Here is an 11,750-nt window from a genome sequence, read left to right on the forward strand (position 1 = left end):
CTTCAATATACTTCAGGTATCTACATGGACTTCAGTGCAAACAACCTGAGGTATTCGTAAGTTATAGACCAATGCAGGTGGGGTTAACTAAAGAGGGTCATTGCTTTATAGCACAATCATTATATTTACACTTACACTCTGTTTCATTTGAGTTTTTCCAAGTCGGGTTGCGAGGGGGAGCTGGAGCCTATCCCAGCAGTCATTGGGCGGAAGGCAGGATACACCTGGGACAGATCACCAGTCCATTACAGTGCAGACAGACACATTCACACCTAGCGGCAATTTAGCATGGCCAGTTGGCCTGACCGCATGTCTGGACTGTAGGAGGAAACTGGCGAACCCGGAGGAAACCCACACAGACATGGGGAGAACATGCAGACTCCACACAGAAAGGATGCTGGCCGCCCGGGCGGGGAATCGAACCCAGGCCCTTCTTGCTGTGAGGCAACAGCGCCACCCACCATGCCAACGTGCTGCCCCATTTTTCCAAGTCAGGAAATAAAAATAAAGAAATAAATACATTTTTATTTCTGCCAAAAAAGACTAGTCACAACAACTTTACATCAACTTCAAATCGAACTAAAACACCTTGTCTTCCACTCAGAAATACAGAAGTAGCATTGATTAGAACCCACACCTCCAACCAAACTGTGTCAGTGAGGAATAACGAATATCGAATTACAGTAACGTTTGAAGAAAGGAGCTCCTGTGAAAAGCTGTAAAATCAAGCTCATCAGCCTGAGGTCAAACGTACTGATTCGGGCTCTATCGCTCTTTTTCAACATCAATTCTCTCGATTACTCTCTGTGTTCAGTCAATTCCTCAGTCCATCCCAATTCCTGCTAAGCAGTGGATTCTCCTCCATGCTTCATTACCCTCAAATGGAAATTGACCACTTGTTTGCAACCACAAAGCTCTTTAATGTTGATCCACAGAGACCGAAAAAAAAACAAACCAAATTAAAAGTAGGAGACTTGGGACGCGTCTTACCTTGCCGACGTAAAGCGGGTCAGTGCCGGTGTATTCCTCCAGAACAAAGAACTGATTCCACACCCAGTTTCTTTTCTGTCTTTGCAGGCTTTCCCAAGGGGCTCCAGGGGCCTTCCGGGGCTCTGATGTTGTGCCGCTGACCCCTGAGCTTAACCCCCAGCGTCCCAAGTCCACTAGGGGGAGAAGTAGAACTGCTAGCCAGATGGGGCTAAACATGAGGGGGCCACAGCAGGACATCTGGACGGGCCCTTAAAAAAAAAAAAAAAGAAAAGAAAAAGAAATACCTACGCCGACGGAGCGGCTGCACGGAATTCTGGGCTCTTACGTGACGAAGTGTTCAACTAAGCAAAAGAGTGAAAAAGTGAGAAAAAATAAGAAAAACGTAGTCATAAAAAAAGTAAAAGAGCGAGGGAGGAAAAAACGCAGACCTTGGCAGTTTAGTGCGTTGCTTCTGGTGTTGCTCGTATGACTTAGTGATGAAACTCCTCAGGGATGGAAGAACAATGAGGCTCCCTTTGAGGCCAGAAGAACGGAGGTCAGGGAGGAAATCCCTTCTTCATGGGACAGGAGAAGTCGGCACCTATTGGAAAGGACAAGGAGAGAGAGAGAGAGGAGAGGGAGAGAGAGAGAGAGAGAGAGAGACAGAGAGAGAGGGAGGGAAAGGGGAGAGAGAGAGTGGGAGAGATGGAGGGAGACGGGAGAGAGGAGAGAGAGAGGGGAGAGAGAGGGGGAGAGAGAGAGGGAGAGGGGATGAGGAGAGAGAGAGAGAGGAGAGGGAGAGGGGAGAGAGAGAGGGGGGGATAGAGAGAGAGAGAGAGAGAGAGAGAAAGAGAGAGAGAGAGGAGAGGGAGAGAGAGAGAGAGAGAAAGAGAGAGAGAGGAGAGGGAGAGAGAGAGAGGAGAGGGAGAGAGAGAGAGAGGGGTGAGAGAGAGAGAGGGAGAGGGGAGAGAGAGAGAGAGAGAGATACGGAGAGAGGGGGAGAGAGAGAGAGAGAGGGGAGAGGGAGAGAGGGAGAGAGAGAGAGAGAGAGAGAGAGAGAGAGAGAGAGAGAGAGAGAGAGAGTGGAGAGGGAGAGAAAGAGAGAGAGAGAGGAGAGGGAGAGAAAGAGAGAGAGAAAGAGAGAGGAGAGGGAGAGAGAGAGGAGAGAGAGAGAGATACGGAGAGAGGGGGAGAGAGAGAGAGAGAGTGGAGAGGGAGAGAAAGAGAGAGAGAGAGAGAGAGAGAGAGAGAGAGAGAGACAGAGAGAGAGAGAGAGAGAGAGAGAGTGGAGAGGGAGAGAAAGAGATAGAGGAACGGTCATCAGCAGAATTATCCTGGTGACTGCAGTCACTTTATCCAGCACGTATTAACTATGCTGATGCAGTTGTAATGAGATGTGATGAGGAAGAGGCGCCAAACGAGAACAGAACAAACCCGAGTAAATCAGCGCCGTCCTCAGTGTAAACGAACACGCCTTGGATCCACAGAATCACAGCTGGACGTGTTAATAAGAGGCATCTTACATTTACATTTACAGCATTTAGCAGATGCTCTTATCCAGAGCGACTTACAAGAAGCAACTCTGGTATTAAAGCATACAGAGCTGTGCCTTCATCCCTCAAACCACCACAAAGCTGCTTCTCTGAAGAGTTTCTCTCATCATGGCCCAGAACTTCAGTTATTACTGCCTTTTCACCAAACTAATGGAAGAGTGTGGGTCAGTAACGCGGTGGATTTGATCTTGTGGACCTGCGCTGAAGGAGTACATGCACTTTGGTGGTCGTCGGGCAAAGAAGTAATAGAGTTTGAGCAGTGGCAAAATGAATGGGACTCAAAGGGAGGAATAAGGGATGGAAAAATGACAAATAGAAGAGACCTGCCCTGACTGAGTCTATGGAAGAAACGAGAGATGGAATAAAACAAAAAACAGATGAGTATGGGTCAGAGCAACAGTGAATTCGTGCTTGGGGGCTGACCTGAGTTAGTGTATGTGAAACGGTGTCGTTCATCAGAAGTGCTGTAGATTATCATGCAATTTTTCACCCCATTCATTGTCAGTGTAAAATCAGTGCTACCTTAAAAGAAGCTACACCTTAAAAGTCAGTGTTACTTAAGTGCAGTTCCACCTTAAAAGCAGTTCCACCTTAATAAAATCATTCTGTGTGCTGGTAAGGCTGAGTATATTAAGCTGGGAGCAGGTGAGACATTGAGCTCCGTGCATGGATTGTAGGTGTTGTGTGAGAGAGGGGGCCATTGTGACATCATGTCTTGTAAGCTGCCCACAGTCTCCCCATTCATTTTCAATGGGACGGAAATTCCCAGATTTTCGGCTCCTACTCGGAATCCGTGCATCCGATCAAAAAGCTGTATACAAGTACGCATCATACAATCGGGCCGGACAATCTGGAGTTGGAACTGTGTCGATATCTCGAAAACTGCAGGACTAGTTACGTTAAAATCTGGCAGAAAAATAAGAAGAATATAAATTGGATCACAGTAAAATTATTATTATATAATTATATAACGAGAATAAGGAATACGTGACACCACTTCTCAATGAGACTCCTATTATGGAGTGATTATAGTTTAAGAATAGTTGATTAATTAGGTCTTAAACACCTTCATCAACTATCATATAAAATTTATATGAATAAAACTGCCTAATACTAAACCCAGAGTGTACAAAAACCCGGCCATCATCATCTGGACTGTTAAACGCATATAACACAGTTATAACACGTTACTAAAAGGGCACAGAATGAACTCATCTGAAAAAATGTCTCATGAAGCTGACCGTAATAATGCTGTGCTAATGATGATGCTCAGCCCTTGGCTATGGTGTCCCAGGTGGTTGCCAAAGTGTTGCTAGACTTTTGCTATGATATCCCAGGAGCCTGCTGAAGTGTTGTTAAGTTAGCTGGTGGTTAAGATGCTAATAGGCTTTTGCTATAGTATCACAGATGGTTACCAAGGTGTTGCTAGGCTACTGTTATGGCATCTCAGATGGTTGCTAAGGTGTGACCAGGCTATTACTATGATTTCCCAGGTGGTTGGAAGGTGTTACTATGCCATTGCTATGGAATCCCAGGTGGTTACTAAAGTGTTGCTATGTTATCCCATGTGTTTGTTAAGCTGCTAATAAGCCTTTCCTATGGTATTTCAGGTGGTTGCTAAGGTGTTGCTATGTTATCCCAGCTGGTTGTTAAGCTGCTAATAAGCCTTTGCTATGATATCCTAGGTGGTTGCTAAGATGTTGCTAGGCCAGTGCTGTGGTATCCCAGGTGCTTGCTAAGGTGTTGCTAGACTATTGCCATGGCATTCCAGGTGGTTGCTAAGGTGTCACTAGGTCATTGCTCTGGTATCCCAGGTGGTTGCTTAGATGTTGCTAGACTATTGCCATGGCATTCCAGGTGGCTGCTAAGGTGTCACTAGGCCATTGCTCTGGTATCTAGGTGGTTGCTATGGTGTTGCTTGGTCATTACTATCGTATCCCAGATGGTTACTAAGGTGGTGCTAGGCCATTGCTATGGTATACCAGGAGGTTGCTAAGCTGTTGCTAGCTGTTGCTAAACTTTCTATGGTATCATAGTTGGTTACTAAGGTGCTGCTTGGCCATTGCTATGTATTCCCAGGTAGTTACTAATATTTGATCATATATGTGTGCCAGTATGACATTGTAATCTGTGGTGAGAGTAGAGAGCAGGTGGAGGAGAATCTGGAGAGGTGGAGGTTTGCAGTGGAGAGGAGAGGAATGAAGGTCAGTAGAGACAAGATGGAATACATGTGTGTGAATGAGAGGGAGACAGGTGGAAAGGCGAAGATGCAAGGAGTCGAGGTCGTAAAGGTGGATGACTTCAAATATCTTGGGTCAACCGTCCAGAGCAATGGACAGTGTAGAAAAGAGGTGAAGAAGAGGGTGCAGGCAGGATGGAGTGGGTGGAGACGGGTGTCAGGGCTGATGTGTGACAAAAGGATAGCAGCAAGAGTGAAAGGGAAGGTTTAAAAGACAGCATTGCGTCCTGCTATGATGTCTGGTTTGGAGACTGTGGCTCTGTCTAAAAGACAGGAGGCTGAGCTGGAGGTGGCGGAGATGAAGATGCTGAGATTTTCGTTGGGAGTGACCAGGATGGACAAGATTAGAAATGAGCAGATCAGAGGGACAGTGAAGGTAGAGCAGGTTGGAGATAAAGCCAGAGAGGCCGAAAGAAGAAGAAGAAGAAGAAGAAGAAGAAGAAGATATGTGTGCCAGTATATATGCGAGTGTGAATGTCTGAAGGTCAGTGTTAGAGATGACTTTTATGAGAGTTTGTGATTATTTTTTAACACAAATTTCCATCTGAAAAAATGGATCTGAGGTTTAACATTTAGATAAATGTTGGTTCACTGTTTGAAACGCAACATGTCCATGTACTTATGTATTATAAATGCTTATGACTTTAAGGTATTTATGGTTTAATTAATAAGAAATAATAGACTGAACCATGCACAAATCCTTTATTTATAGTTTTCTGAAACTGATTGAAGTTCATTCAGCGACACAGTGATGGTGTGTCAAACAATAACTGGTGTAACAAAGGGTTAGGGTTAAAAATACTCCTTTTAAAACTCAATTTAACGCATATTCTCGTTTATATTTTATAGTTTTATTTCTTGATTTTATTTGATTGGTTGCTGTAGTGATACATGAAAGCTGAATTCTAAACGGCTGAGATTTCCCACTACGTTACTTCTGCTCTGTCCCAAACTACATACTAACACATCAAAACCAGTGCAGCTCCATTAGAAGTGCACTTGTTAGTGCAGTAGGTGAAGTACAGAAGTGAGCGGGTTGGTTGATCAGCCAGTGAGACGTGTTCAACAGCCCAGCACCTCCAGCGGCTGATCAGAGCTCTGCTGAGCTGCTCGTCAGCTGATCAGTAAACATCTGCGTTTAACTGGATCTACACGTTTCTGTGATATGAGGCTGAATTTCTTATTCACCAGATTATTTGTAAGAATCATTTTACGGTTATGATGCCTTAATGTAACTGCTGCTCCACTTATGTTGGAACAGAAAATTCAAATAAAAAGCCAATTCATTTAATATTGTTTATTATTTAAGAGTTTTGGCAGTTTTGCTGCCATTTGTATTAGTTTTTATAAAATCTCACACTGGAATGTTCTGAACTCTGGAGATGTGCAGGTCATACGGATCCACCAATCAGCTGATCTTCTCCTCGTAGTGTTTCTGGAGACTGAATCTAAAGCGTCCACATGTCTGTTGATGTGTTTTTGGTCATTCTGGTCAGTGTTGTTGGTGTTGATCCTCCTGCAGGGCTGTGTCTGTAGTAACGGTGAGGAGACGACAGTCACAGTTGCAGTTATTGGTTGTTCCTAATGACGTAATCCAATATGAGAAAGGAAATTAGTCCAATTGTGAAGTTTTGATTCTGCACTTCTTCCAGATTTTTCCTGAAGAGTGTCAGCACGAAATTATAAAGCACTGTAAAGACTCTGCACGTATAACAACAACGTTCGCTCCAATTCAAGTCATAATAACATCTCTTCAACTTAAAAACACAAATGTGGCAGCGTTTCAGACGTTAGACTCTACAGAGCTCCTCCACTTGGTTCAATGAGCCATAAGTGAGAAGTAATATCAGGTCATACCTAACATCCATCATATCTGTTATAACACCATCTTAAAGCTTAATATAGTGAAGATGAGTATACCACCACGAAGGGGCATCGTGTTCCTTCCATTTAAACTAATGTAAAGGGGAAGGACACATTCCGACCCTATAAAGTGAACGGAGTTGACATTCAGAATATTAATGAGAGGATAGATGATATCTGAGTGATTACTGAATAATTTAGTACCAGGAAGCAACAAACGAAGCCCAGAATAAACCGATGCTTAATATGCAGGAACAACAGTCTGGAATGTTTTAAAGCTTTACGCCGTTATTAGATGACATTTTTAAACCATGGGAAAAGTTTAACCTGTCATGTTGTTTATGTCCTGCATTTAAACTTATATTATATATAGATTTTCATTTATGCGTTTATGCGTTTATGTGTTTATGCGTTTATGTGTTTATGTGTTTATGCGTTTATGCGTTTATGTGTTTATGCAGGTTAGAAGTTTTTAAAGTCTCTCCACTGATTTTCATTCTGTACTAAAACACAAACTACATTACCTTCAAAAACTCAGAGTGTATCCCTGACCTGAGAAACCAAGCAACACACACACACACTAACTCACTGCTACTCTCACACACTCACTCTCTGCCTCTCACTCACACACACACTCTTCCGCACTCACTTTCTGCTACTCTCACACACCCCCTTTATGACACTCTCACACACTCTCACTCACATATTCACACACACATTCTCACTCACTCTCTCTCATACTCACTTTCTACCACTCTCACACGCTCCTACGCACTCTCACACACCCAGTCACACTCACATTCTCACACACACTCACTTTCTGCCATTCTCACACACTCACTCTCACACTCACTCTCACACTCACTCTCACACATACTTTCGCATACACTCTCGCACACCTATGTGTGAGTTGTGAGGAAAGGGCAAGGGGACGGGGCTGTTTGGAATATCAATTGGGGTTTGTTGGTGCCTTTGTGCAGAATGCTGGGGGGGTTCGGGGGTGTTTACCTCGACAAGGTCATTAGCCATGCCACAAACCCCTCCCCCCTCCCTACCCCCTCCCCCAAAACCCTCACAGTTCCACAAAGAAAAACTACAAGCCACATGATCTGTGTCACCATCGTCCACTGCATTAAAAATAAATCTGAGCTGTCAGCAACATGACGGTCTCTCTCTCTCTCTCTCTCTGTCCCCATCTCTCTCTCTCTCTCGCATCTCGGTCTCTCTCTCTCTCTCTCTCTCTCTCGCATCTCTGTCTCTCTCTCTCTCTCTCTCTCTGTCCCCATCTCTCTCTCTCTCGCATTTCTGTCTCTCTCTCTCTCTCTCTCTCTCTCTCTCTCGCATTTCTGTCTCTCTCTCTCTCTCGCATCTCTGTCTCTCTCTCTCTCTCTCTCTCTCTCTCTCTCTCTCGCATCTCTGTCTCTCTCTCTCTCTCTCTCTCTCTCTCTCTCTCTGTCTCTCTCTCCCATCTCTGTCTCTCTCTCGCATCTCTGTCTCTCTCTCTCTCGCATCTCTGTCTCTCTCTCTCTCTCTCTCTCTCTCATCTCTCTCTCTCTCTCTCTCTCTGTCCCCATCTCTCTCTCTGTCTCTCTCTCTCTCTCTCGCATCTCTGTCTCTCTCTCTCTCTCTCTCTCTCTCTCCCCATCTCTGTCTCTCTCTGTCTCTCTCTCTCTCTCTCTCTCTCTCTCTGTCTCTCTCTCCCATCTCTGTCTCTCTCTCTCTCTCGCATCTCGGTCTCTCTCTCTCTCTCTCTCTCTCTCTCTCTCCCATCTCTGTCTCTCTCTCTCTCTCTCTGTCCCCATCTCTCTCTCTCTCTCGCATCTCTGTCTCTCTCTCTCTCTCTCTCTCTCTCTCTCTCTCTCTCTGTCTCTCTCTCCCATCTCTGTCTCTCTCTCTCTCTCGCATCTCGGTCTCTCTCTCTCTCTCTCTCTCTCTCTCTCTCTCTCTCTCTCTCTCTCTCCCATCTCTGTCTCTCTCTCTCTCTCTCTGTCCCCATCTCTCTCTCTCTCTCGCATCTCTGTCTCTCTCTCTCTCTCTCTCTCTCGCATCTCTGTCTCTCTCTCTCTCTCTCCCATCTCTGTCTCTCTCTCTCTCTGTCCCCATCTCTCTCTCTCTCTCTCTCTCTCTCTCTCTCTCTCTCTCTCTCTCTCTCTCTCACATCTCTGTCTCTCTCTCTCCCATCTCTGTCTCTCTCTCTCTCTCTCTCTCTCCCATCTCTCTCTCTCTCTCTCTCTCCCATCTCTATCTCTCTCTCTCTCCCATCTCTGTCTCTCTCTCTCTCTCTCTCTCCCATCTCTGTCTCTCTCTCTCTCTCTCTCTCTCCCATCTCTGTCTCTCTCTCTCTCTCTCTCTCTCTCATCTCTGTCTCTCTCTCTCTCTCTCATCTCTGTCTCTCTCTCTCTCTCTCCCATCTCTGTCTCTCTCTCTCTCGCTCCCATCTCTGTCTCTCTCTCTGTCTCCCTCTCCCCATCTCTGTCTCTCTCTCTCTCAGTCTCTTTCTCTCAGTCTCCCTCTCTCTCCTCATCTCTGACTCCCTCTGTCTCTCTACCTGTCTCTCTTTCCATCTGTCTCTCTCTCCCTACCTGTCTCTCTGTGTCTCTCTCACTCTCTCTCGCTCTCCCCCCCCCCCCCCCACCCCCCCCCCCCTCTCTCTCACCAAACCAGAGAGTTGCCCAGCTGCTATTTTAATTTTAAAATAAAACAGAATAGAATTTACCACCATGTGTCTCTGTGTCTGCACGCTGTGAAATTAGACCTCTGCATTTAACCCATCTGTGCAGTGAAACACCCACAGACATGCACACTAGTGAACACACACACACACACACTAGGGGGCAGTGAGCACACTTGCCCGGAGCAGTGGGCAGCCCTATCCACAGCACCCGGGAGCAATTGGGGATTAAGTGCCTTGCTCAAGGGCACGTCAGTCATGGACTGTCAGAAAGGGGATCGAACTGGCAACATTCCGGTCACAGGGCTGGCTCCCTGACCTCCAGCCCACAACTGCCCCCGGTTTTAACAGTTCAGAGCTTACCAAGCCTTCCTGACGTCTTTCAGCGGATTGCTGACAGCTGACCACTCCTCTTTCCCCGTTTTCTCTCTCTAAACCATCACAAGCAAAACAGTGTTTGACACAAACTGACAAGACAGCAGTACAATCAGAGCAGCTGCCCCAGAATTCACCTCACACCCCTCAGCTTCTGCCTCAGCTTCTTCCTCAGCTTCTGCCTCAGCTTCTGCTTCAGCTTCTGCCTCAGCTTCTGCCTCAGCTTCTGTCCTATTCTGTCTTTTTCAATTCTATTCTGTTCTATTTTCTTATCTTCTGCTCTATTCCATCTTGTTCCATTCTATTCTCTTCTGTATGATTCTCTTCTGTTCACTTCTCTTTTGTTCTATTGTTTTCTATTCTGTTCTATTCTCATCTGTTCTATTGTGTTCTATTCCATTCTATGTTGTTCTATTCTGTTCTATTCTATTTTGTTCTATTCTATTCTGTTTTTTGCTCTATTCTGTCCGATTGTTTTTGTTTGTTTTGTTCTCTATTCTATTAAATCAATAATCAAGTATTAATTGTTACCTATTACTAATTAACCCTCAGTTACCAGTAACTACCATCTGCTCTCTTTCTCAGCGTCTGTCATTCTTTCTTCTCTTGCTCTCTGTGTCTGATTTGTGTTGAATTAATTGAGTTAATAATGAGTTCAGTTTAAGCCACAGACGTCAGAGATGTGACTACATCAGATACAATTCTGGTGAATCACTATCAGACTGAGAAGAATTGACTTGTCAGCTTCAATTATTGTCAGATTTTGTTTGGAATGGCCAAGTTTTTTAATAATTAAAGAAATAATTCATTATTAATGGCTATCAGCTCAATTCAACAGACTGTAGACAACAGAAAGAAGGACATCAGCTCCATCATCATCACCTATTCAGTTTCTCAATGCTTATCACTCATTCCTTTCTTCATTCCTCCACTTTTCTCTCAGTTTCATCTGAGGAGACTGAACGTATCCTGATGCTGTTCTGGAGCCGTATTACAGAAACTTCTTAACTGTGAAATCTGACCCGTTTGGTCTCCATGATGACGTCAGTATGGACTTTAGTTTAGTTCAGTATCTATTCCAGAATATCAGCTCCTCCCTTCATGATCTCATCATTAACTCCAGATCAGAAAACAACACACACAAACATCCTGACTAGACTAAACCTCTTCAGGATGAACCCCAGCAGGGTCCTGCCTTCTGTTTAAGGCCCGTTTCTCTGGTTCTGAGGCGGCTGAGTCAGGCAGCGTAGTTCACTACCAGCATAATGAGCTCCATTTATTTCTACTGTAAAACGCGGCTTTCACTGGGAGATGCTTTTCTCTTCAAATCAAATTAAATTTATTTGTAGCGCTTTTTACAACGGATGTTGTCACAAAGCAGCTTTACAGAATTCCGGAAAAGACAAAGTTTTAACAGGACTGTAAGGATGTACAGAAACCCCCCGGTGGGCAAGCCAGGGGCAACAGTGGCAAGGAGAACCTCCCTCAGAACTGAGGAAGAAACCTTGGGAGGAACCAGGCTCACCAGGGGGGACCCGTGCTCCTCTGGTCAGACTACCTACAGAGTTATTATACTACTAATATTAATAGCAGTAATATTGGTATTAGGAATAACTAGGAGCCTATGAGAACATCAGTGTAGGGTGGGCAGCTCGTCCAAGGCAGGTGGTGGCACCTGGGGCGTGGGCAGCTGGTCTGAAGTGGGCAGCAGGAGGGCTCAGAAGTCAGTCGTCCTTTTCTAACTCTGCGTTTTAAACACTCAGGCGCCGCCGACTCGAACTCCACCGCCCCTCTGATCACCTTCCTGTGTTAATGTTGATGATGAAATATTACAGTGATGGTGGTGAATAATGAGGATGCGGAGCTGAACGTGTGTCTGTTTATTAGGAGGAGGAACGTTAGCGCGCTCGGCTAAAGCATTTGGGAAATGGGGACTGAAACTGGAGAGACGGACGCTCTGATAAACAGCAGGGGCAACCCTGATAAACAGCAGGGGCAACTCTGATAAACAGCAGGGGGCGACTCTGATAAACAGCAGGGGGAGCTCTGATAAACAGCAGGGGGCAACCCTGATAAACAG

The 11,750-nt window shown here is 45.2% G+C and overlaps 1 protein-coding gene across 1 annotated transcript in view; it reads right to left on the reverse strand.

Moving 5' to 3' along the window:
- LOC108412282 (cadherin-7-like) overlaps window positions 1-11,750 on the reverse strand; it is a 264,252-nt gene that overhangs the window by 220,020 nt on the left and 32,482 nt on the right. Inside the window, exon 2 of the mRNA XM_037533777.1 lies at window positions 991-1,570. Within this exon, the coding sequence (XP_037389674.1) occupies window positions 991-1,227 (237 nt within the window). The 5' untranslated portion in view covers window positions 1,228-1,570. The remainder of the gene's footprint in view (window positions 1-990; window positions 1,571-11,750) is intronic.

Source organism: Pygocentrus nattereri, chromosome 24, assembly GCF_015220715.1.
Source record: "Pygocentrus nattereri isolate fPygNat1 chromosome 24, fPygNat1.pri, whole genome shotgun sequence".
Classification (NCBI taxonomy): Eukaryota; Metazoa; Chordata; class Actinopteri; order Characiformes; family Serrasalmidae; genus Pygocentrus; species Pygocentrus nattereri.